Source organism: Populus trichocarpa, chromosome 19, assembly GCF_000002775.5.
Source record: "Populus trichocarpa isolate Nisqually-1 chromosome 19, P.trichocarpa_v4.1, whole genome shotgun sequence".
NCBI classification, from domain to species: domain Eukaryota; kingdom Viridiplantae; phylum Streptophyta; class Magnoliopsida; order Malpighiales; family Salicaceae; genus Populus; species Populus trichocarpa.
The window spans coordinates 2,342,729-2,369,733 of NC_037303.2; the positions used below are offsets into that span (position 1 = coordinate 2,342,729).

At 30.0% G+C, this 27,005-nt stretch overlaps 3 protein-coding genes and 1 non-coding gene across 4 annotated transcripts; all 4 read left to right on the top strand.

The window, feature by feature from the left end:
* The first annotated feature begins 4,395 nt into the window (after window positions 1-4,395).
* LOC7465917 (patatin-like protein 2) lies at window positions 4,396-25,743 on the top strand. The gene is made up of 9 exons (XM_002325714.4): window positions 4,396-4,556; window positions 4,649-4,776; window positions 4,883-5,172; window positions 5,315-5,558; window positions 5,682-5,825; window positions 5,975-6,250; window positions 6,451-6,563; window positions 6,687-7,088; window positions 25,661-25,743. The coding sequence occupies exons 1-8, from the start codon at window positions 4,553-4,555 to the stop codon at window positions 6,742-6,744; spliced, it is 1,257 nt and encodes a 418-aa protein (XP_002325750.2). The 5' UTR covers window positions 4,396-4,552; the 3' UTR covers window positions 6,745-7,088; window positions 25,661-25,743.
* On the top strand, window positions 13,671-16,478 carry LOC18110583 (patatin-like protein 2). Its single transcript, XM_024592392.2, has 8 exons — window positions 13,671-13,750; window positions 13,872-13,999; window positions 14,117-14,403; window positions 14,568-14,817; window positions 14,931-15,074; window positions 15,313-15,591; window positions 15,902-16,014; window positions 16,135-16,478. The coding sequence occupies exons 1-8, from the start codon at window positions 13,747-13,749 to the stop codon at window positions 16,193-16,195; spliced, it is 1,266 nt and encodes a 421-aa protein (XP_024448160.1). The 5' UTR covers window positions 13,671-13,746; the 3' UTR covers window positions 16,196-16,478.
* Window positions 22,124-25,743, top strand: LOC112325601 (patatin-like protein 2). The gene is made up of 9 exons (XM_024592393.2): window positions 22,124-22,222; window positions 22,924-23,129; window positions 23,222-23,349; window positions 23,456-23,745; window positions 23,888-24,131; window positions 24,253-24,396; window positions 24,546-24,821; window positions 25,022-25,134; window positions 25,258-25,743. The coding sequence occupies exons 2-9, from the start codon at window positions 23,126-23,128 to the stop codon at window positions 25,313-25,315; spliced, it is 1,257 nt and encodes a 418-aa protein (XP_024448161.1). The 5' UTR covers window positions 22,124-22,222; window positions 22,924-23,125; the 3' UTR covers window positions 25,316-25,743.
* LOC112325604 (small nucleolar RNA snoR86) lies at window positions 22,666-22,785 on the top strand. Its single transcript, XR_002979583.1, has one exon. It is a non-coding gene; the product is annotated as a small nucleolar RNA snoR86 (small nucleolar RNA).
* Window positions 25,744-27,005: the final 1,262 nt, after the last annotated feature.

The window sequence follows — 27,005 nt, forward strand, 5'->3', positions numbered from 1 at the left end:
TCTCAAATAAATGCTTAAAAAAAATGACAAGATTGCTTTGGCTGCCCGCTGAACATAATCCTCTCTCTGGAGGTGCCTCCCTGAATGAACTCGCTGTTATCATACAACTATGTATGAAACTTATGTGAAAAGAGAATGACACGGTTTTTTTAAAAATATATATTTTTTTTAAAAAATTAATTTTTTATTTTTTTAAATTAACTTTTTATGTTTTTAAATTATTTTACCGTTTTAATGTCAAAAATAATTTTTAAAAAATAAAAAAAATATTTTAATATATTTTTAAAAAAAATATTTTAAAAAATAACAGCCAAAAATCCCCTAACTGCCACGTTGTCTCCCGCCATTCAACAACTACTCCTGCTTTAGCTGTATCCCTCTAACGTGGCAACCATATTGATAACAAAAGCATCCAAAACAAAAGCACCAATTATATGCCGATTAGCACAACTATGGAGACCATTGTTGTTCAGCTTATCTCACTGCTCACCAAGTCGTTGCCCTTGAGGCCAGCAATACAATAATTAATATTAGTAATATTAATCCGCTTAGCTCATTGAGCTGACGTGTACGTTGGGTGACCGTACAGTAATTAATATATTCTTTAGGTATTAATTAAACAATGTATTAATTATTTTTTCTTAATGAATTTGATGTATTTATGATCCAATCTCACTTTCAATTTATCAAACTGGAGTATGATTAAGAACTTGTTACGAGTTTTGGATATAGCAGCAATTTCTTTCACGTCTGATCTCATTATACTATCGGCATTAATTTCTAGTTTTCGATGCAATCCGCCAGAAAAAGCTGAAAGTTTTTAATAATTAGATCAAATTATACAAATATTTTAATATATGTTTTGATGGATTAGTAAGGCATAGTAAAGTTTAAGAAGAGATTTGCTTGTGCAAAACTATTATAATAGCAATAAAAAATAATATTCTTTTATTTAATTATTAGATCATACTCTAATTTTTTCAAAAAAATTCCCGAGATCGAATTTCATAATACTGCTTCACCAGGCTAAACAATTTGCTAAATATTATCATTGGTTGTGTTTGTTTCCATAATCAAAACACATTTTCTTCTTCGAGTCTCGGTCTTTTATATCTTTAGAGATAGGGGTGGAATTAAGGGGAGGCAAGCAGGGCTCAGCCCTGCAAAACATTTCAATTTTTTTTATTATTTGGTTCTTAAGTGTGGGAAGATAGAATTTTTTTATTATTATTTTAAATAGATGGCCCTTCCAATAGTAAATGTGTTTGCTATCATTGACTTTAAAACTCTTTATTTAATGCTATCTATGTGTAAAGAAAAAACATAAAGTTATAAACATCTTTTTCAAATAAATTGACTTTACAGTCATTTCTGTCTGAGCCCTAACATGTCGGTAAATAATAGAAATAAAAATATAAATTTTAAGCAAAATGGTATTAATTTATTTTTCATCAAATAAATAAGATAATTGGTTATTAGTAACCCAAATTAAAAAAAAAATCAGTAACAATTATGCATCACTATCAAGTTGATATATTTACTATTATCATTGATTAACTATTACAAGAGCTAAATAATAAATTCAATGAGCAGGCGATCGAGCTTCTTAAGTTAAGCACAACTTTAGATTCTAGAAATAGCTATAAATTATTCAATATTGAAAATATATGTTTACTTGTTGACAAGTTCTATCTTGAAGATTTTTCTTACAAAAAAAAATTATTTGAGATTTCAATTGCAGCATTATAAGCTTGATGTACTCAATCATCCAAAGTTAAAGAATATGTCATCGATTGTTGATTTATGTCAAAGATTGGTTAAAATAGAAAAATTAACAATTTATCCTCTCATTAACAGGTTGATTCAACTTATTTTGACTCTTCCTGTTCAACAGCAACTACTGAACGAGCTTTTTCAATGATGAAGATTGTTAAATCAAGACTTTACAATCGGATGGAGGATAATTTTCTTGCAAATTATTTGATTGTCTATATATAAAAGGAATTGCTGAAAGATTCATAATTGATATGATAATCGATGATTTCTATTCTATGAAAGAATGATAAGCACAATTAAAATAAATATATAAGAATCATTTTTTATTATTTTTTTTTACTTTATTTCAAAGTTTATCAAACATAAATAATGCTTCAGTTTAACTAATATTTTTTATATGCTTTGTATGTTTATATTTGATAGATACAAAGACTAGCAAGATTAAAGTGATGGATAGATTATGAAAATGAAATTAACTTCATTGCTTTGACTCAATTTGGTATTGCTCTAAACCTCTTATTCTGTACAAAGATCATTATATGTTTATAATAAGTTCATCGGATAAAACTAAATTATATAGTTTTTTTTACAACTTATATACAATAGATTAAAAAAATATTATATCTTGTTATATTAGTTTTGGCCCTCCCTAACAACTAATCCTAGCTCTGCCCCTGCTTGGAGAACAACTAAACACTAACTATAAATCATGAGTCAAAACCCAAACTCTATTTTCAATTCAACCAGCTGAAAATAAAAGTTTCAAAATAGTTTTTACTAAGGTCCCGTTTGTTTGCTGGAAAGTAGTTTTTTTTGGAAAATAGTTTCTTTGAAAAGTAGATTCCTGGAAAGTGAATTATTCTCGATGTTTGGTAGTGTCATGAAAAATAAGTTGGAAAGTATTTTCTAGTATTTAGTTATGTCATGGAAGATGAGCTGAGAATAACTTATTAATGTTTTCTATTCAAGTTTATTAAAATAATAAGGAATAAATCTTACAAATTAAAAGGTTGAATGAGAATGAAATTGAAAAAAAAAATATAATTTCATAAATTATCTCAAATAAAATAAATCACAATCAAAATAATTGAAATCAAATCTACCACATAATATTGAAAGATGATGAAATTAAAATAATAATAAAAATAAAAATTTCATAAATTATTTCAATTTTTTTTATTATGTGGTTCTTAAGTGTGGGAAGATAGAATATTTTTTTTTATTTTAAATAGATGGCCCTTCCAATAGTAAATGTATTTGCTATCTTTGACTTTAAAACTCTTTATTTAATGCTATCTATGTGTAAAGAAAAAACATAAAGTTATAAACAACTTTTTCAAATAAATTGACTTTACTGTCTTTTCTGTCTAGAGCCCTAACATAAATGGTTAATAATAGATATAAAAATATAAATTGGAAAGGTTGAAGCAGAGCCACCAATTAATTCATTTTTCATTAAACAAAACAAGGTAAATGGTCATTGGTAACCCATTTTTTTTAAAAAAACTCAGTAATAGTTAAGCATCACTATCAAGTTGATATATTTACAGCTATCATTAATCAATAATTACAAGAGTTAAATAATAGATTCATTGAACAGGCAATTGAGCTTCTTAAATTGAACATAGCTTTAGATTCTAGAAATAGCTATAAATTATTCAATGTTGAAGATGTATGCTTATTTGTTGACAAGTTCTATCTTGAAGATTTTTCTTACCAAGAAAAAATTTATTTGAGATTTCAATTGCAGCATTATAAGCTTGATATACCCAATCATTCAAAGTAAAAAAAATATGTCATTGATTACTGATTTATGTCAAGGATTTGTTGAAACAGAAAAATCAACAATTTATCCACCCATTAATAGGTTGATTCGGCTTATTTTGACTCTTTATGTTTTGACAGCAACTACTGAACAAGCTTTTTCAGCAATGAAGATTGTTAAAATAAAACTTTGCAATCAGATGGAGAATGATTTTCTTGTGAATTATTTGATTGTCTATATAAAAATTTTTTTAAAAAAATTTTACAATTGATATGATAATCAATGATTTTTATTATATAAAAGAACGACGAGCACAATTAAAATAAATATGTAAGAATCATTCTTTATTATTTTTTACTTTTTTTCAAAGTTTATCAAATATAAATAATGTTTCGTTTTATCTAATGTTTCTTATATGCTTTGTATATTTATATTTGATAGATACAAAGACCAGGAAGATTAAAGTGATAAATACATTATAAAAAAAAAATTAACTTCATTGCTTTGACTCAATTTGATATTGCTTTAAACCTCTTACCTTGTACAAATGTCATTAAATGTTTGTAATAAATTTTTTGAATAAAACTAAATCATGTAATTTTTTTTATTTTTATAACTTATGTACAATAAATTAAAAAAATATTATATCTTATAATATTAGTTTTAACCCCTAATAAATAATTCTATCAACGCCACTGGATGAGACCAATGAGAAATGTTATATGATCGGACAAAATTTAAGCAGATGAGATTTTTGTTTTTTTCTTTGATGTCGGTGTGAAAGCAGCTCAATTTAATCTGATGACGTTTGACAATGGCAACCTAAGTTTCAATCATGTTCTAAGCATATTCAAGAAAAACATTAAAAAAAAAAAAAAGACAATACTTTTGTTGCTAAGCTACCGTACGAAGCCTCAGTAGTGCTATAAAAGGGGAGCGAAGCAGATGCTAAAGTTGTAGTGAAGCAGAAATAGTCACAGACTAAAATACTTTTATTTCAGTTTTCACAAGATGGGTGGGCACTTCATTAACCCTATTACTAGAGTTGTAATCATAGAGATTAGACTATGTAATAATCAAAGCTAATTTTGTTCTTGTTGTTCTTAGGGAATGGAAGTTCGAGTGGATCAGGTCGTGATGATCAAGGCTTTGCAACAATCCTCAGCATTGACGGGGGAGGAGTGAGAGGCATCGTTCCTAGCGTAGTCCTTACTGCTCTAGAAGCTAAGCTTCAGGTTCTTGAATCTATCAAAAACTCTAGTGTTACCCTCTTGTTACTTTTAATAACATCGATCAGAGAAGCCTTATACTAACTGCTATTTTTGCTGTATGTATATATAGAAGTTGGATGTGGATAACAAGGATGCGAGGATCGCAGATTATTTTGACTTTGTTGCTGGGACAAGCACAGGAGGTCTTATGACTGCCATGCTCACTACTCCGAATGCTGAAAAACGACCAACTTTTGCAGCAAAGGATATTGTCCAGTTTTATCTGGACAAGAGTCAACTCATATTTCCTCAAACCACCGAACAATATGAAGACGATGAACTTTTCGATGATGAAGCTGCGATCAATTCTGTCCTGGATGAAGCAAGAAACCAGATCCAGCAATATAAAAATGAAATGAGGTGAATTAAATCAAAGGGTCGGGATTGTGCACTTAATTTTTTATTTAAACAATATATATCCTGACAAAATACTAACATAATTTTTTTTCAGAAAAAAAGTTTAAATTTCGCATAATTAAATCGATGTGATTCTCTTAAACAGGAATCATATCATTGTAGATCCTCTTATTTCTGTATTACGGTTTCTTTTAAATTGGGGATTGCTTCCTAACTTTATCCGTAAGAAACTTCGGAGTCTAGTTTTTCCAAGGTATGATGGTGTCAAACTACATGAGATAATTAACGAAGAAGTGGGACAGAAACTTCTCAGTGATGCTCTGACTAACGTGATAATCCCCACTTTCGACATCAAGCTTTTTCAGCCAATCATATTCTCCAGCTTAAAGGTCATTGATTCTTTTTAATTATGTAGCTAATAAACACATACCAATATTCCGAAAGGTGCTTCACACACACACACACACACATATAGTGATCTCATGCATCATCTATTGTGAATAAAATTGCAGGCACAACGAGATAAATCAACGGACGCTCGAATAGCAGACGTTTGTATTGGCACGTCTGCAGCGCCATATTACTTCCCTCCATATTATTTTAAAACAAAAGTTGATTTCAACTTAGCTGATGGCGGTCTTGCAGCCAACAATCCTGTAAGTTAAGGGTTGCTATATGTTGCTATACAGGTGTTGTTAACGTTGCTAAGTGGATCTAAAACTCTCTGGAACACTTGGGTTGAGTTTTGTGTGCTTGCTTAACAGTCAGAATGCTTTCTTTCAATTAATGTTATAAATTTTATCAGTCATTGCTAGCCGTGTGTGAGGTGATGAAAGAACAAAAGATGGATGGTCGTAAGCTTCTTATTCTTTCACTTGGAACTGGAGCAGCTGACCAGAGTGGCAGGTATGTGGTTGGAGATCCCAGCAAATGGGGCCTCTTAAGATGGCTTTGGTATAGCGAGAACAACGGCAGCCCATTGATTGATATCTTGACAACCGCACCAGATGAGATGATTTCTACGTATATATCCACAATCTTTAAATATTGTGGTTGGGAAGATAACTATTATCGGCTTCAGGTATGAGTGACTCACATTTGAAATATTTTTCCAAATATACATATATATTGTAGGTGTGTAGAAATTAAGGAAAACATTTCCAAAGATTTACCTCAGTACGTATTTAAACTGGAGAGTTTCAGTCATAGTCTTTATCATGCACTTGTATTTCATGTTCAAATGATGTGCTGCAATTTGATAATCAACACTACAATTTTCAGGCTAAGATGGAACTCACTGGGGCCAGGATGGACGATGCAAGCCAAGAAAATCTGAAAAAACTTGAGAAGATCGGTAAAGATCTTGCAGCAAAGCACGATGCCGAACTTGAAGCGTAAGAGCTTGATTAAATGATAAATTTGTATTACTTTTTTTCTTTGGTGGTTTTGCTCCAAAATTAATAGCCTTGAGCGTTATGTGGGTCTAATTTTGCAATCTTTGCATTGATTTTTTGCAGCCTTGCGCAAAAACTGATTAAGAACCGGAAAGCTCGCTTGGCCAGAATTTCTGGTTGATACATTCTGAAGTACACAAATGTTTCTCCTCTGAAGACACTATGATATCTACTATTTTATATGATGTTTTTTATTTGAGAAATAAACGGAGGCCTGCAATAATGTTAGTGCTGGAGTCAACATGATGTCGAGGCCGGCATCGTTGCAAAACCAAAGCCATGTTGTGTGTTCTAAATTCAGGCTTCTTTTGTGAGTTTGTGTGGAGTGATCTGTTTGAAATTAAGACTTCTTGACGACTTGGTGTAAGAAAAATAATGTATTCTTTTCTTGAGTTTACCATAAAACGAAAGAAAAAGGATCTCCATGGTCGTGTTGTGTAAAAGTTCATGTGTTTTGAATACTAGGTGATGAAGTTCTATTTGGGTGTCTGAGACATGGCAAGTTTGTGTTCTTTACTTCAAATTAATGCATATTTTGGTATGATAAATTGTATGATTTTCTCAAACTGAACCCATTGTAACTTTTTATTCTTTCACCCAAAAAGCTTATTCCATGCTCAACAAGTTGCCTCGAGATGAACTTTAAATTAGTGTTATTAAACCCAAATTGGATCAATAGGTCCGACCAAAAATCTGGTGATCTAGCCATCAAACCAGTTTGTACTCGGATGAAAGACCAAAACGGCAAAACCCACAAGAGATACTCTCCAAACCGGTTAAAACCGGCCAAGTCCAATAAAATATAGACACTTTAACCAACGGGTCAAGCTCTGACTCATTTATAAAATAAATTATTTTAAATTGTAAAATTTTAACCAGTTCGTCATTAATTGTATTCCATGCTCAAATGATGTGTTGCAAGAAAAAAATTATATTATAGTACAATTGAATTGATTTGATTAGTGATCAAATTATTAAACTGGTAGATTAGAGACTCAATAATTGAACCGATAACACAAAGACCTAGTAGCTTGACCGGTCGTTTTCTAGGTTAGATTTAATACCATTGTTTTAAAAAGTCGAGTTAGTATATAAGGCATAGAGTTCCTACATTGACAAGCATGTCATTATCTTTTTTTGGAGCCAAAATTTGTTTTGCATAAACTAGTAGAAATTTTGAAAACATAAGATTTATAATTTAAAACATTCTGAATTTCTTGGTAGTGATTTGTTTAATTAAATCTTTTAGACTTTAAAATTAATCTTAATCTTGATAAATCTTTGAGAATTTAAATTTTGATGTCTATTTGCTACGATTAGAACGTATCTGTAAACTTTAATTTTAATTTTTTTGTGATAAATCTAAATTTTAATAGATTAAAAAAACCTTAAAATTGAAATATTGAAATATTTGCAATAATGCAAGTTTCCAAACATTTTACGGACTTTGGAAAATTGTTAGGGTTGCGATATCCATAAGCGATAATATTATACATCTAAATAAAACAAATAAAACATAGTAAAATGAGAAATAAGATACATAAAGATTTATATGTTTCATCCTATGAGATTCATGAGCAAGCATAAAAAAAAACCCATTAAAAAATTATAAGAATTAGTAAATTACAATTACTCTCTATTAATGAATTAATTAATAGAAGAATAATTAATAAGAAACACCTCGCATCTTTTTCTCACAAATAGCTCATAAAGTGTCACTCTTTTCTTTTCTTTTTATGGTATCATGGAAGATTTAGAATACAGCCTATTTATAGGCTAAGCATCCCAGCCATTGCAATAATTTGGCACCGAATCAGTGCCTATCAATTTTGACTTTAGACACCAATTTAGTGCATGCACATGCTTTGTCAGGAGACCCTTTCTTTCTGCCAACAAAAAAGGGCATTCCAAGATCGGACTAATAAATCTCACTTCGTTTTGGAGTTTTTTGGGTTTTTTTTCTAGCACAGTTAAAAAACAATTGGTAATGTAACAAACGATAAAAAATATTTGGGGATATATATAATTTCATGAGTTACAGATATTAGTTATGATTTTATTTAAAATAATACTTTTAATTATAATAATATAGTGAATAATGATATTAATGCCCACGCTATATTATAGGTATGTTGTGGGTCTGTATTAATTTTTTAGTAAAATATTTAGATGTCATAAGTAATTTTTTTTTAAAAAAAAATTAATAACTCATGTTATAATTTCGATCAACTAAATAAAATGATTTTATTTGAATCATATTTAAAAAGAAGACAATGATAGTAAACAAGAAAATATATATATAAAAAAAATAATCACAATAACATGGCAGAAAAACTTTTATCCAAAGGTAAATAAAAAAAGAGGTCATTTACTAAGTTGTGTTTAATGAAAATTTTTATTGAAATCAATTTATAATAAAAATCGACACACATAAAATTTATTGAATAAAATAAAAGCAAAAAAAAATATTATACAAGACTGTATATATTAAAAATATAATAAAAATTATAAATAAATCATAATAACCTCTTAAAAAATTAAACACATTCATTATAATTAAAAAAAAAATTTCTATTTAAAAAAGGTCTAAAAAACCAAAAAACAATACTAGAGAAAAGGTATTTATTAAAGCATAAATTTTAAAAAATATTTTAAAAAAGACATATATAGAAGGAATTAACAAAAAAAAATAAAAAAAGAGAAGAAAAGAACCAAAATGAAAAAAAATACATTATCAACTTGGATTGGAAATTGAAAATAAAAATTATATGAATAAAAATCAAATTGAAAACACCAATACATGATAAAAAAAAATTGAACAAGTATAATTTCTCAACATGTTTTTTGACATCAACAAATTTACAAATGTAAATCGAAAAACTTATTTACCCATCTAATTAAATAAATTACAAGCCATTACGTAAATAAATGTAAACAAAGTCATTAACAATAAATAAAAACATAAATAAAAAAATGAAAAACTAATATAGATCAAGATATTTTATATTACAATAGAAGTCATTTACTTGGTTGTGTTTAATGAATTTGTTTATTAAAATCAATTTATAATAGAAATCAACACACACATAAAACTTATTGAATAAAATAAAAGGAAAAAAAATACTATACAAGGTTGCAAATAATAAAAATATTATAAAAAATAAATATTTAATCTATATAAAATAAATAAGAAAAAATTATAGATAAATTATACTAATCTCCTAAGAGAACACATTCAATATAATTAAAAAATAATTGTTATTTAAAAAAACTAAAAATGCAAAAAACAAAAATAGATAAGAGGTATCAACTAAAATATAAATCAAAAAAATATTTTTAAAATACCTAAAAAAGATATTTATTTTAAAACATCAAAAAAAAATAAGATCTGATATTTTTGGATCTGGTAATTCAAGCCAAATACATGTTTCATCAAGCTCACGTGAGTTCATGATTTTTTCACTCAAAAACTTATTTAAAGCTAATTTTTTATCCAAAAAAACCTATGAAATATTTTAAGAACCATGTTAATCTAATTCATGGCTTTAAAAATGCAAAAAATCGCCCCAAAAGTTTTCAAGTTCAAATATGTTTTTTTTAATTCTTTTCAAAGTAAAAAAAACATATAATTTTAACCTCTTTTATTATATGGAATTATTTAATATAAAAATAGGTTGTTTTGATGATTAAAGCCATCCTAGGTTTGAATGAAGGGAGATGGTGAATGTAGGTGGGATCCAGAGTGATTCAGATTCGTCACTTGATCTTGATCTTAACCTGCCCCAGCCACCAGAAGTCGCATGATTTTGTGGTTTTGTATAGAGGTATCTGATTTTGGAAGTCGTTTTATGGCTGCAGTGCTTGTCTAATTTCCTGCGTACGACAGGGTTGGGAAACTAAACCTAATCCACCAAAAAGAAAAAGAAAACACAACGACAAACAAATCAGAAAGAAAATAAAATCAAGCAGCGATGCATTACGTCTATAAATTGCTATTGTTATTGTATGGAGAGGCTGAGGAGAGGAGTTTACAGTGGAGAGTTGTTTGTTTTCTCTCTCTTCAAAGTAACGGTTCCTTTCTTTCTTGAGTGGGAGATGCGAGCATTTAATATTACTCCACGAGAAAAAGAAAAACTAATGGAAGAGCAGAGGGAGGGCCAGGTATGGCGGAGGAAGGAGAGTGAGATCGTTGCTGTAGATGAGAGGAAGCCGTGAGGCAGTCGTCGATATCAAAGATTTTCTCTTCAGAGATAAGGAATTTAGGGTAAAACATGGATGAGTGACAATTGGCATGCCGCTGGTGGTCTGGAGAAAACATATATTGCACTATTGCAGTGCAGTATATCTTTTCGGCTGAAATCGTTAAAACGTTTTTGAAATCGTGTTTTTACACGATTTCATTTGATTTTAATTTCATTCATTTTCAAGTTTTAATTTCATCCATTTTCAAGTTTGTTAAGTATGTATTAACTTGTAAAATTATATAATTTTATAAATTAATTCGTAATTTTAACAACCTTGTTTCTTTTTCTAAAAAAAAAATACGACAACATTTGAAATATAAAAAGGATAGGATAACATTTGAAATATAAATTCAATATATTTTGGCATCTTTACAGTTTTTTTATTTTTGATAAAATGGACTTTCATATATTCAATGAAAATGGTCGTGTTAACCCCAAGTTTTTTTATTAATAAATGAAGATTACCATTAGAAAAATATTACACGACAAGCACATGATAAGAAAAAAATTCATGTATTTTTTATTAGTACTGTATTTAGAAGTGTGGTAGGGGTTATTTTTAAAAATATTTTTTATTTAAAAATATATTAAAATAATTTTTTATTTTATTTTTTAAAAATTATTTTTGACATTAGCATATTAAAATAATCTAAAAATACCAAAAAAAATTAATTTAATAGAAAAAATAAAATAAAAATTATTTTTTAAAAAAATATTTTTAAAATACAAAAACAAACAACATTCACATTAATATAAAAATATTTCTTGTGATTCATTTACTTCTGATCTCGAGAGTGTTTTTAAAAATCAATGGCTAGATGATGATGCCTAAGGAAGTGTTTGGGAACGCGGTTCAACCCGTGTTCCCAAAAAATTTTAATTTTTTTTCTAAAATTTAATATGGTTTGTACGTTTTGGATCGTTTTGATGTGCTGATGTTAAAAATAATTTTTAAAAAATAAAAAAACATCATTAACATGCATTTTGGTACGAAAAGTTATTTGAAAAGCACCTACAACCATACTGCCAAACACGCTCTAAGTGGATCCAGTGCGGGTGTGTCCTATTGTAATGTGTAGTATTGCAGTCTTTATTTGTGACTCTTGAGTTGTAGAAGAAAAATGTAATTATTGAGTTATATATTGTATCTGTGACGACTCGTGTTGTATTTTTTATTTGTGACTTGATTACATATACTAAATTTTTAAATAATTTTTCGCATTTGCTACTGTACTAAATTTGTTTTCAACCATATAATAAAATACATTTAAAGTAGGGATAACTATCACTTTAAAAACAAGGAAACTTATTTCCTTAATTAATAGTCATTTATCCATTTTCAGTTTTCCATACACACCAACATTTCTAATTAATGGTAAATTAGAAATTTTATTTACATTTCTTATAAATTTTTAATAATTAACCATACGTGATAAATACTAATTATTAATAAATTTTATTTTTAATTAAGCACAAGTGATGTTAAAATGATATAAGAAAAATCTGCATACCAAAACATCTTAATATATCAAAATTTTATATAGTAAGATTGATAGTTTGAGTCTCATAAATCTTAGAACTATTAAAAATTTATATAATTATTAATTTTAAAATTTATAAAATTAATCGAGATGCATATAAATTATCTAGAAATTCATGTTAATAATAAAAAAAAATATGTTGTCATTTTTTAGTGACCATTCATTAGACACAGGCTATATATAGCACAAAGTACGTAACATGAACGGGAGAAGTCAAGCAGACAAGAAACACTTGACATTGCATGATTCTTCCATCTTTCTACACTAGGTTTTGAGTCTCGATTTTTTTATTTATAAAATCCTAATTTTAAAATTTAATATAAATATTTGGTTATGTGAACTCTAATTAACGATGGAAAAACTATATATAAAATTTAATTTCTTAGTCATCAAAACTGATGACGGGATGAACAGAAGTTGTCAAATCGCAAAGGCCATGTTATGCATCCTCCCTTTCTTTTCTTTTCTTTTTTCTTTTTTTTGATAATCTGCATCCTCCCTTTCTTAATCACAAGGAAAAAAAATTATGTTATGAAAAAAATGAATATAACTTGTTTTATTATATTTTTTTGTTTTTGTTTTTTTTTCCTTTCATAACTTCAATTTTAGTTGTTTTAGGTCAAATTAATAACCGATCATGATCAATCTAACATAAAACATGGACGGAAAGGATTAAACTAACCTACATTTGAAACTAAAGGGTTTAACGTGGCCAAATTCAAACAGTAGAACAAGTATAGATTATGCATTTCAAATTTTACCGAATTTGATAATTAATTGAGCATTGGTTTTATTTAAAAATAAATAAATCTTATTGTGTTTTAATGGTAAAATATAATTTTATTTAAAATTTTAATGAATTTTTAGTAATGAATCACATACAATAAGTAAAAATTAGTAATTAAACACAAGTTGCCAAACATTTTAATATGTAAGAGTTTTATGTATTATTTGTTTAGTAGCCATTTATTAGACACATTATGATAACACAAAGTAACGTGAGTGAGAGAAATGAAGCAGACAAGCAACCCTTGACGCTGCGAAAGAGACAACCTGCGACATTTCACATTGCATTATTATAAGAATTACTAAGTCTTGAGTCTCGATTTAAAAACAAAATCCCAATTTTAAAATTGAGTTCATGCTTGGTTGTGGGAACTCTAATCAACATTGAGCTGACTTTACTAATATTATGGTAGCAATTTCTTATACATCTGATCTCATTATGCGCAACCTGATTTGAGCTATAAAAGGGCAGCAGAGCCGATCCTTGCTGCTCAAGCTGTAGTGAAGCAGAAAGAGTCGCGAAACAAAAAGTTGTATTTCAGTTTTGACAAGATGGGTGAGCACTTGATTAACACCATGTTTCTATATTTTTCTGTACAACCCTATGACTAGAGTTGTAATCAGAGATTAGACTCTGTAATTATTAATGCTACTTTTGTTCTTTATTAATTTTTCAGGGAATGGGTGTTCGAGTACATCAGATCATGATCATCAAGGCTTGACAACAATCCTTAGCATTGATGGGGGAGGAGTGAGAGGCATCATTCCTAGCATAGTCCTTGCAGCTCTTGAAGCTAAGCTTCAGGTTATAGAATCGAAAACTTCAGCGTTACCTTCATGTTACTTTTAAAAATATCCATCAGAGAGTCCCTGATTGTTACATCCTAATTGACATTTTTGTTGTATGTATATATACATATAGAAGTTGGATGTGGAAAACAAGGATGCGAGGATTGCAGATTATTTTGACTTTATTGCTGGGACAAGCACAGGTGGTCTTATGACTGCCATGCTTACTACTCCGAATGCAGAAAAACGACCTTCGTTTGCAGCAAAAGATATTGTCAAGTTTTATCTGGAGAAGAGCCCACTCATATTTCCTCAAACCACCAAACAGTCACTTGAAGACGACCACCTTTTCAATAATGAAGCTGCGATCAACTCTTTATTCTATGAAGCAAAAAAGCACGTCCAGCAATGTTACCAAACGTAGGTCAAATGATTAAAAGGGTCGGGTTTAATTAGTACTGGCATGATTTAAACAATATATATCCTCATAAAAATGCTAGAATAATCTTCTTCTTTTTTTTCAATTCGTAGAACAAAAAATATTGGTTTTTTCATAATCAAATTAATGTCATTCTCTCAAACAGGATGTGTCATGAAATTATAGATCATCTGATAGCTACACTGCGGTATCTTTCAGCGTGCACATGGCTTCCTAACTTCTTGCGTGAGAGACTTGGAAAGACTCTACTGTTTCCAAAGTATGATGGTGTCAAACTACATGAGGTAATTAACGAAGAAATGGGACAGAAACTTCTCAGTGATGCGCTAACTAACGTGATAATCCCCACTTTCGACATCAAGCTTTTTCAGCCAATCATATTCTCCAGCTTAGAGGTCATTGATTCTTCTTCATTATCTATTAAACACATACCAAAATCCAGGAAGGTACTTAGCATATATATATATATAGTGATCAAATGCAGCTTCTCTTGTAAATAAAATTGCAGGCACAACGTGATAAGTCAACGGATGCTCGAATAGCAGACGTTTGCATTGGCACGTCAGCAGCGCCATCTTACTTCCCTCCATATTTTTTTAAAACAACCGTTGATTTCAACTTAGCTGATGGCGGTCTGGCAGCCAACAATCCTGTGAGTTAAGAATTTGTATGTAGTTGCTACTCTTTAAGATGAAATTGATTAGCCAGTAGTTAGTTAAGAGTATGCAAGTATGAAGATTACAAAAATGCGGTATAGAATTTTTATTTCATTTCAAGATGATGGCTTGAATCTAAAGATCTCTGGAACACTTGAGCTGAATTTTGTGTTGCTAGTCAGAATGCTTCCTTTCAATTAATGTCTTGTCTCCCCTTGTTTTCAATTGTATCAGTCATTGATAGCCGTGTGTGAGGTGATGAAAGAACAAAAGACGGATCGTCGTAAGCCTCTTATTCTTTCACTTGGAACTGGAGCAACAAATCAAAGTGACAGGTATGAGGTTGGACCAGATCCCAGAGAATGGGGCATCTTAAGATGGCTTTGGTATAGCGAGAACAACGGCAGCCCATTGATAGAAATCTTGACAACTGCATCGGATGAGATGATTTCCACGTATATATCCTCATTCTTTCAATATTGTGGTTGGGAAGATAACTATTATCGGCTTCAGGTATCAGCGGCTCGCATTTGGAATGGAATATATAGCAATTTGCCAAAATCATGAGAATTATAGAATTTAGTTAACTTACCATATATATATATATATTCCCCCCCCCCCCCCCCCCCGTATGCATGCTATAAATTATTTGAAGTAATCATTTATCTATGTGTAGCTAGCCGTAGAAAATAAGGAGGGGATATTCCAAAGATTTACCTCAGTACCTTTTTAAACTGGAGAGTTTCAATCATAGACTTGGTCATGCAATTGTATTTCATGCTCGGAAGATGTGCTGCAATTTGATAATTAATACAATATTCAGGCTGAGATGAAACTCTCTGACGCCAAGATGGACGATGCAAGCCAATCAAATTTGAAAAATCTTGTGAAGATCGGTGAAGATCTTGCAGCAAAGCACGATGCCGAACTTGAAGCGTAAGAACTTGATTAAATGATAATTTTTTATTATCTTTATTTTTTCTTCGGACACCCAAATCAATAGGATTGATCATTATGTGGGTCTAATTTTGCAATCTTTGCATTGATTTTGTGCAGCCTTGCGCAAAACTTGATTGAGAACCGGAAAGCTCGCAATATGGCAAGCATGGCTGTTTGATGATTTGTCAAGTACACATATGTTTCTCCTTTGAAGAAACTATGATATCTACTCATTTTTATAGCATATGTTTTGATGATTTGTAAAATAATTGGAGGCCTGCAATAACGTTAGTGCTGGGGTCAACATGATGACGTCGAGGGCATCGTTGCAAGACATTAGACATGTATTGTGTGTTTCTTCTTTTGTGAGTTTGTGTGGAGCGATGAGTTTCGTGTTCGAGTTGTGTCAAAGTTCGAGTTTCATGATTCTTTTAATTAAATCTTTGAGATTTTAAAATTAATCTTGATAAGTCCTTGAGATTTTAAATTCCGATGTATGTTAGCTACTAGGTATGTTGAAACAAAATAATAACGTTGAAAAGCACCGCACCCGTACAGGCAATTAGAACACATGCATCTGTAACTCTAACTCTAATTAATCCCTTTGCATATATTATCTTACCTTTCTTTAATCAACTTTTCCTTTTTAAAAAAGAAAAATCTTCTCCAAAACATTGTATATCCTCCCCTCCAAGAAGTTTTGGTTAGAGACGCTTTTTTATCTATGTTTCAAAAAGGAAATTTTGTTTTTCTTCATGACAAAAGATGATGCGGATCTCCAGAATTGGGCAAGTAGATCATCAATAACCATATAAAAGCTTTTGTTATCAAGATTTTTAAAAAAAAAAAAAATTGTTGTGGGTATCCGGGCCAGCTTGCGTGCACCGTGACTAATCTCACGGGCCCTAAAGTTAACAACCATGTAAGCCTCTAGTAGCCTGAGATTTATGAAACTTGAACTGGTGACCTCTAGAGAACAAATCTAGAGTCTGACCAGTTAACCGACACTCCTCATGGTTATTATCAAGACTTTCTTGATTATATGAGAGAAAGGAATTTGAAATCTAAACATTATTTATGTGATTATCTTCTCAAATGATGGAACAGTTTAGATGCCAAGCAAGGGAGATGTTTGTGACTTAATTATTTAATTGTAGTAATGATAGCGAAAACTTTGAAGTAACTAGATCTAGAGATCTAGAATAAACATATTTTAAAAGACATGTTCTATTATTCAATGACAATTCAAACTTGTCTTCACATGGCAGTTTTAAGAAAGACGATCATGATTTTGGGTCGAAGTACTAATACAAATATCGAACATATATGATCGTGGTTTTAACATTGAATTCTTCTAGATATTTGTAATATAGTCCACTTATGCAAAATTGTATTATCAATATTAATTATGAAGTATGTAATATCTATGGAGAGCAGGCTTCTTGTTCCTTTTTGTGATTCTCATTTTTTAAATTGTCCTAACTAGGCTTTTTTTTTTTCTGTTAAAAAATGATTCTCAAGGGCAATTTATTTTAATTTCTTATGGGTAAATAGTTTTTTAGTATTTGAGATTGTATTCTAGAAGAAAGTAGTGGGATAGTTATATATAAAATCTCAAACCATTTTATAGGTAGAGAAATATAAAAAATTAAATACAATCAATCATAAAAGCATTTACGGAATTTACATGATTCAACACCTTATAATCTTATACTTTTTTATAGTAAATATCTATAAATAAAAAATTACAAAGTGTCGCACAAAATTGTTTTTTTACGTAAAATTCAAAAGTAACCCAATTTTTTTTTTTTGACCTCTCTCTATCCAATAAAGTGTAAAGAATGGAAGCACAAACAAATAAGTTTTACCCTGAAATATGATAATTTTAGACTTTAATATGGACTATGTATATGGGTATTTATTTTGTCACTTGGACCTATAATTTAAGACAAACCCAACAAATCTCAATATTATCTTAAATTGAGCAAACTTATGAAACTTGAATTCTTCTTTGCTCACCTCCACCGAGTACCTCTCAAGTACTACACAATCCAATTTAGTTTAAGCAATGATTGAACTTCATTGTAGAAATAGACTTCATCAGCATATTCGATTGATATCTAGATTGAAGTGATATCTCACATTAATATGTATGGTCATTTCATGATACATTTAATTCTTGACCAAATGAATAGAGCTCTAACTATTACTATGCATAACGATCAACTCATGTAACAAATAGTGATTACCAACCAAATTAACCTCCCAACCATAAATCTTCTTTAACTACCTCTTTCAATATCATATATTTACCCTCTATTTTAAATAAGGTAATAGTGGATTGTGGAATTTCTTTTCAACTAATGACATACCTTAAAAGAGTTAAAACATAACTTGTTAGTGACCTCCTATCTATATCACCAACATATTTTGAATCTACAAAATTCTCAACACTATTTTTAGTTCTATAACCGTTGCTATTTATCAAACCAACATATGTAATACATCAAAGATAACAAAGCATCAATTCAATAGTCTACTAATGAAGTTTACCAAGATTTTTCACAAACTTGTTGACCATATTAATGATATGTGAAATGTCTAGATAAGTATAGACCATAGGATACATAATAATTCCAACTACATTAACATATGGAACACTTGACATGTGCTTCTTCTTCATCTTAGTTTTTTATAATAAAGTTGAAGAAAACTTGAAATGGGATACAAGTAGAGTACACTTTGACTAGCAATCTTGAATATCAAATGCTCAAGTATCTTCTCAAGCCAACACTTCCACCTCTACGTAACTTTATACCCATAATCTTTTTAGTTGAGTACAAATCTTTCATTTTAAAATCACAACCCCATCTTTTGAATTGTTGATCCAACATATGTTTTTGGAGGGAATCAATATATATCAACAAATACGCAAATGAATTATTTAAGAGCTTCTTGGAATGCATACAACTATTATAAATTATGAAGCATACACAATAAATACATATTATTAATAAATTTCAATTTTAATTAATCACCATTTTTTTTAACAGAAGGATATGTAAATAATATATATTCAATTTTGAGTGACCATTTATAAGGCTTAGATTATGGTAGCACAAGTTCATTAATATGAACGAGAGAAGTCAAGTAGACAAGCAACCCTTACACTCCACAAATGAATAAAAACTCAAGCCGACAACCTGCACCATTTCACAATATTGCAGTATTCTTCCATCATTGTAAGAGTTACTAAGTGGTCATTTCACATTGCATTATTCTTCCATTATCGAATCTCGATTTTTTTTAAAATAATCCTAATTCTTAAATTTAATTTAATTTAATGTTTGGTTGAGGGAACTCTAATGGGTAATATAAAAACCATATATATAACTAGAAAATTCGTACATAATTAAATAGAATAAGACTTAATTTAATTCTTATACTTTTTAATATAGATATCTTTAATTAATAAATTTTATTCAATTCTAAAAACATAATTTACTCTAATTCCTTCTTTTCTTTTTAATTGTAACTTATTATTAAATTATATAAATAATTTATTGTTTATTTGAGCAATTGATGTTTCTATATACATTTGATGAAATTAAAAATCAAACTTTTAATACAATTATATTTTTATAAAGTATTTTTAAAAATTGAAAAATTTATATGTGTGTGATAAAAAATATATTAAAAAACTAATAAATTAAAAAAAATAAAATATATGGTTTAGAATCAAGCCCAATCACTACTAGGATTGGAATCAAGCCTAGAACCCTCGGCTGAAATATTAGTTTTTGGCTTTATTTTCTTTAAAAAAGAAGAAGAAGACTTAAGATAACTCTACTCAACAATATAAACATAAATTTAACATTTAAAATCACTTTTAAACAACTTATCAATACATAAATTCAATTTTAAACTTTTTAGATCTAGAATTTCAAATCCATATATATCTCTCAAATCCGATGAGAAAATTGTTCAAATTCTATGTGTATAAACTCCTTGCGATGAGAACTTTCATTTGATGGTGATTTTATTCAGTAATTTAGCTGGATTCCATTTAGTCGACATTTCTCTTTCTTCTCCCTTTTCTCTTTCCTTCTCTTATTTATATTTCTTATATATTTTTTTAAGAATTTTGCTTTTATATTTTCTAGTTTTCAGATCTAATAGTGTAAATTGAGTTAATTAAATTCAATAGTCCAGATATGAATATAAAGATAAAAATTTAAAATATAAAATGTTTAAAGAAATATTTGTGAAAAACATTAAATTGAATATCGTTGTTTCTACCTTTTTGTCTCTCCTTTTTAAAGGAATACTTAGAAGATATTGTAGTTTCGTTCTTACCTGTTCATTTTGCTATCAACTTCAACGAACATATCTAAGAACAAGGATCGAGAATTTCTTCCAAATTTTTATTTCAGATTATTACCTGGCAGTCTCTTTTTCTGACAATTATTTTGAAATCCATTTGTTACTCAAAATTTATTATATCTGAAGGGCCGAAGAAGAAAGAAGATGAAAATGGTTAGACAAATGATCCATTTTGGGATTATGTTAAGAAGTTAGATGATGGGATCTTATAAAATTCAAAATCTCAAAAGATAAATTGCAAGTGAAAAAGAAAATTAATAAACATGTTTTACATAAAACAAATATAAATATATAAATGAAAATAAAATATGAAGAATGAGCTGCTTATTATAATAACATTTGGTTAATTTCTCAAAATAAAAATAATAATAGGTATAATAAAGAGATGAGATGAAATAGAAGACAGATATTGACCTGTGTTTAGTGATAATATACAAAACAAAGTGAGTATTTTTATATTTTTTTAATTGATAAAGAACAAGACAAAATAAACTCTAGAAAATTTTATTTTATTTTTGATATATATTATCATTAAACTTAGAATATTTAAAACAATAAATAGATTTTTTTTACTATAGTTTATAAAAAGTGTTATTTTATTACATTAAATTAAAATAAAAATTTCTATCCTTGTTAAAATCATGTTGAAAAAAACATTTGTAATTTATTGCTAGGAGCATATAAGTTATTTTAAAAGATAAATTGAAAGTGAAAAACACCACAATCAAGAATTTTTTTAAAAAAGAATTATAAGAAATAAATTTGTCAAAACTCTATAAAAGATAAATAAATCTGTAAAATTTAAATACTGAAAACCCGAAACATGTGATACAAAACATTGTTTTATGCTATCAATTACGCTTTAAATTACATAAAGTTAGAAAATTAAACTTACCAAGACATGTTATAAATTGGATTACCAACTTTCTCGATAATCTAGATTTTAAACTTTAAATGGTTTTTGCAATTTAAAATACTTTAATAAATCATTGTAATTTATCAAAAAACATTAGATGGGGGCAATTGCCTGCCTTTTCACAATATATATCTTTATTTATGCTTAATTGATGTTGAAAAAAAGAAAAGAAAAATAAATGGTCTCCATTGATACTAGAATGAACCATCATCCAACTCTTAAAAAATCCTGGATGTGAAATTTATTAACCGACCATAGTAAGGAAACTAATAATAATAATAATAATATTAAGTAAAAAGAGAAATTAGAAGAGTCATGTTGCAAGCCAAGTAATTTTTTTTTTAATAAAGTTGACTTAGTAGTTTGATTTTAATTAATTAATTAATTTAATATTTGTTTTGTTTGACTATGATTATAGCTAGGTTTAGTTTTGCTAGTAAGTTCTCCGACTCTCCCGAGTATTATTTTTGTACTTTTCTATGGTAAACCATGTTCTTAATGGTTATAATAATTAATTAATAAATATCTCATATTTTAAAAAAATAAAAATAAGAAGAGGATTCCTGTTTGCTTGAGGAATCTAGCTTGAGGTCTCATGTTTCAGTTTCATTACTATCCTTTTAAAGATATGTTAAATATACATTTAATTGGCCTTTGTGGGCTCTTAAATTAAACTTCAAGGCTTTTTGGTCCAACATGCATCAAGGCTTCCTTCCATCTTTTAGCCCGTTCTTGTGAAGGGCGATAATGAAAATAGTCAAAACATAAAGGGGTACAATTGAACAAATAAAAAAGTTCCTTGTAAAACCCTAAACCCCCAACACCTCCGCCTATATAAACCACAGCTAAAATCCTTCTCCTCCATCTCTTCACCAAGCCCCTGCAACTCCAATCTCACGTGTCAAGGTGCGCGCTTTCTCTACACTACTTTCAACCTCTCTCTTTCTTGTTTCACAGTTTGCGCTGCATTTTCATTCTCTTTTTTATTAATTTTGAACTAATTGATGTAAATCTTTCGTGTTTTGAGTGTTGAAGAGCACATATCGAAGGCTTGCAGGTGGTTTATTTCAAAAAATCTGTGAGCTCAAAGCTTGTGCAATATCATAAATCACCCATTAAAAAAACCCTTTTGACAATATACCTGTTTGCTTGAGGATTTTTTGTGGGGTGATGCACATTTTTTGATTCATTTGGTATTATTTTTGAAGGTTATGTTTTTGTATGGATTTGGGTCTTCGTTTTTATAAGAAATGAATGTTTCTGGATCTGGGTTTTTGCCTGTCTTTATGTTTGATGGCTTTATCTCTTTGGAATTTTATTTTTTTTGGGTTTTGTAAAGCCAATTTGCAGAGCAAGGGTGTCGAAAATGGCACAACTTGCATTGAAGGTTGGCAATACTAATAGCAATTCTCCGTGCCTATCAAATCTTGATTTCATTTTGATTATGGCCTCGAACAAGTTGCTACATTAGTTATTCTTTTCTTTGTTCTTTTTTATTCTGTTTTGATGTTATAGTTGGTGTGGGAATCTAGTGTATGAAAATAGGCAATTAGGAATAGTTGCTAGTTTAGGTACTGAAATTCCTTTGTTCTTTTGATGTTTAACAGGGTTTGAATTGTGTGATTGAAGATGTTCAGTAATGTTCTAAGCATATTCAAGAAAAACATAAAAAAAAAAAACAATACTATTGTTGCTAAGCTACCATACGCAGCCTCAGTAGTGCTATAAAAGGGGAGCAAAGCAGGTTTTCAAGTTGTAGTGAAGCAGAAATAGTCACAGATTAAAAAGTTGTATTTCAGTTTTCACAAGATGGGTGAGCACTTCATTAACCCTATTACTAGAGTTGTAATCATAGAGATTAGACTATGTAATAATCAAAGCTAATTTTGTTCTTGTTGTTCTTAGGGAATGGAAGTTCGAGTGGATCAGGTCGTGATGATCAAGGCTTTGCAACAATCCTCAGCATTGACGGGGGAGGAGTGAGAGGCATCGTTCCTAGCGTAGTCCTTACTGCTCTAGAAGCTAAGCTTCAGGTTCTTGAATCTATCAAAAACTCTAGTGTTACCCTCTTGTTACTTTTAATAACATCGATCAGAGAAGCCTTATACTAACTGCTATTTTTGCTGTATGTATATATAGAAGTTGGATGTGGATAACAAGGATGCGAGGATCGCAGATTATTTTGACTTTGTTGCTGGGACAAGCACAGGAGGTCTTATGACTGCCATGCTCACTACTCCGAATGCTGAAAAACGACCAACTTTTGCAGCAAAGGATATTGTCCAGTTTTATCTGGACAAGAGTCAACTCATATTTCCTCAAACCACCGAACAATATGAAGACGATGAACTTTTCGATGATGAAGCTGCGATCAATTCTGTCCTGGATGAAGCAAGAAACCAGATCCAGCAATATAAAAATGAAATGAGGTGAATTAAATCAAAGGGTCGGGATTGTGCACTTAATTTTTTATTTAAACAATATATATCCTGACAAAATACTAACATAATTTTTTTTCAGAAAAAAAGTTTAAATTTCGCATAATTAAATCGACGTGATTCTCTTAAACAGGAATCATATCATTGTAGATCCTCTCATTTCTGTATTACGGTTTCTTTTAAATTGGGGATTGCTTCCTAACTTTATCCGTAAGAAACTTCGGAGTCTAGTTTTTCCAAGGTATGATGGTGTCAAACTACATGAGATAATTAACGAAGAAGTGGGACAGAAACTTCTCAGTGATGCTCTGACTAACGTGATAATCCCCACTTTCGACATCAAGCTTTTTCAGCCAATCATATTCTCCAGCTTAAAGGTCATTGATTCTTTTTAATTATGTAACTAATAAACACATACCAATATTCCGAAAGGTGCTTCACACACACACACACACATATAGTGATTTCATGCATCATCTATTGTGAATAAAATTGCAGGCACAACGAGATAAATCAACGGACGCTCGAATAGCAGACGTTTGTATTGGCACGTCTGCAGCGCCATATTACTTCCCTCCATATTATTTTAAAACAAAAGTTGATTTCAACTTAGCTGATGGCGGTCTTGCAGCCAACAATCCTGTAAGTTAAGGGTTGCTATATGTTGCTATACAGGTGTTGTTAACGTTGCTAAGTGGATCTAAAACTCTCTGGAACACTTGGGTTGAGTTTTGTGTGCTTGCTTAACAGTCAGAATGCTTTCTTTCAATTAATGTTATAAATTTTATCAGTCATTGCTAGCCGTGTGTGAGGTGATGAAAGAACAAAAGATGGATGGTCGTAAGCTTCTTATTCTTTCACTTGGAACTGGAGCAGCTGACCAGAGTGGCAGGTATGTGGTTGGAGATCCCAGCAAATGGGGCCTCTTAAGATGGCTTTGGTATAGCGAGAACAACGGCAGCCCATTGATTGATATCTTGACAACCGCACCAGATGAGATGATTTCTACGTATATATCCACAATCTTTAAATATTGTGGTTGGGAAGATAACTATTATCGGCTTCAGGTATGAGTGACTCACATTTGAAATATTTTTCCAAATATACATATATATTGTAGGTGTGTAGAAATTAAGGAAAACATTTCCAAAGATTTACCTCAGTACGTATTTAAACTGGAGAGTTTCAGTCATAGTCTTTATCATGCACTTGTATTTCATGTTCAAATGATGTGCTGCAATTTGATAATCAACACTACAATTTTCAGGCTAAGATGGAACTCACTGGGGCCAGGATGGACGATGCAAGCCAAGAAAATCTGAAAAAACTTGAGAAGATCGGTAAAGATCTTGCAGCAAAGCACGATGCCGAACTTGAAGCGTAAGAACTTGATTAAATGATAAATTTGTATTACTTTTTTTCTTTGGTGGTTTTGCTCCAAAATTAATAGCCTTGAGCGTTATGTGGGTCTAATTTTGCAATCTTTGCATTGATTTTTTCCAGCCTTGCGCAAAAACTGATTAAGAACCGGAAAGCTCGCTTGGCCAGAACTTCTGGTTGATACATTCTGAAGTACACAAATGGTTCTCCTCTGAAGACACTATGATATCTACTATTTTATATGATGTTTTTTTATTTGAGAAATAAACGGAGGCCTGCAATAATGTTAGTGCTGGAGTCAACATGATGTCGAGGCCGGCATCGTTGCAAAACCAAAGCCATGTTGTGTGTTCTAAATTCAGGCTTCTTTTGTGAGTTTGTGTGGAGTGATCTGTTTGAAATTAAGACATCTTGACGACTTGGTGTAAGAAAAATAATGTATTCTTTTCTTGAGTTTACCATAAAACGAAAGAAAAAGGATCTCCATGGTCGTGTTGTGTAAAAGTTCATGTGTTTTGAATACTAGGTGATGAAGTTCTGTTTGGGTGTCTGAGACATGGCAAGTTTGTGTTCTTTACTTCAAATTAATGCATATTTTGGTATGATAAATTGTATGATTTTCTCAAACTGAACCCATTGTAACTTTTTATTCTTTCACCCAAAAAGCTTATTCCATGCTCAACAAGTTGCCTCGAGATGAACTTTAAATTAGTGTTATTAAACCCAAATTGGTCAGTCCGACCAAAAATCTGGTGATCTAGCCATCAAACCAGTTTGTACTCGGATGAAAGACCAAAACGGCAAAACCCACAAGAGATACTCTCCAAACCGGTTAAACCGGCCACGTCCAATAAAATATAGACACTTTAACCAACGGGTCAAGCTCTGACTCATTTATAAAATAAATTATTTTAAATTGTAAAATTTTAACCAGTTCGTCATTAATTGTATTCCATGCTCAAATGATGTGTTGCAAGAAAAAATTATATTATAGTACAATTGAATTGATTTGATTAGTGATCAAATTATTAAACTGGTAGATTAGAGACTCAATAATTGAACCGATAACACAAAGACCTAGTAGCTTGACCGGTCGTTTTCTAGGTTAGATTTAATACCATTGTTTTAAAAAGTCGAGTTAGTATATAAGGCATAGAGTTCCTGCATCGAAAAGGCATGTCATTTGTCTTTTCTGGAGCCAAAATTTGTTTTGCATAAACTAGTAAATTTTTTGAAAACATAAGATTTATAATTTAAAACATTGTGAATTTCTTGCTAGTGATTCGTTTAATTAAATCTTTGAGATTTTAAAATTAATCTTGATAAATCTTTGAGAATTTAAATTTTGATGTTTGTTTGCTACATGTATATTGAAACAAAATAATAACATAGAGAATCTTTTGTATAGGCAATTAGAATGCATATGTAAACTCTAATTCTAATGTTTTTATGATAAGATCAAATTAAACGGATCTAAAAACCTTGAAGTTCATCTTTTTTTGAGCTCAGCGGACCCATCCTTTCTTTGGCAGAGTAAAGGGAAGGACCCATCCTCTCATGGGCAGCTCTAAGAAATGACCCTTTCCTTGAACATGCCCAAGAGAATGAGCAATTTCCTCCCTTGGGCTCTCTCCGGGACAGATCCATCTTCCCTATTGTAACCTTTTTTGGGCTCTCACATAAACATAAAAAAAAAAAAGAGAGCATACAAAAATTAAAAAATGTTGGAAGAAAGTGTGTGTGTGTGTGTATCAGTCAGAAGAGTTTACTAAACGCCCATAAAGTTCTAAAAGATTGGTCGAAGAAGATAAAATATATAAAATTAAAAAATTAATAATGTATTTTTTATTAATGAAGGTCCTATTGAAAAA

Excerpts from the sequence above, each read along its gene's own strand:
- LOC112325601 (XM_024592393.2), top strand. Across the intron at positions 24,397-24,545 it reads GTCTTGCAGCCAACAATCCT|TCATTGCTAGCCGTGTGTGA; the intron begins GTAAGTTAAGGG and ends AAATTTTATCAG. Across the intron at positions 25,135-25,257 it reads CACGATGCCGAACTTGAAGC|CCTTGCGCAAAAACTGATTA; the intron begins GTAAGAACTTGA and ends GATTTTTTCCAG.
- LOC18110583 (XM_024592392.2), top strand. Across the intron at positions 14,000-14,116 it reads CTCTTGAAGCTAAGCTTCAG|AAGTTGGATGTGGAAAACAA; the intron begins GTTATAGAATCG and ends ATATACATATAG. Across the intron at positions 15,075-15,312 it reads GTCTGGCAGCCAACAATCCT|TCATTGATAGCCGTGTGTGA; the intron begins GTGAGTTAAGAA and ends CAATTGTATCAG.
- LOC7465917 (XM_002325714.4), top strand. Across the intron at positions 6,251-6,450 it reads ATAACTATTATCGGCTTCAG|GCTAAGATGGAACTCACTGG; the intron begins GTATGAGTGACT and ends TACAATTTTCAG. Across the intron at positions 6,564-6,686 it reads CACGATGCCGAACTTGAAGC|CCTTGCGCAAAAACTGATTA; the intron begins GTAAGAGCTTGA and ends GATTTTTTGCAG.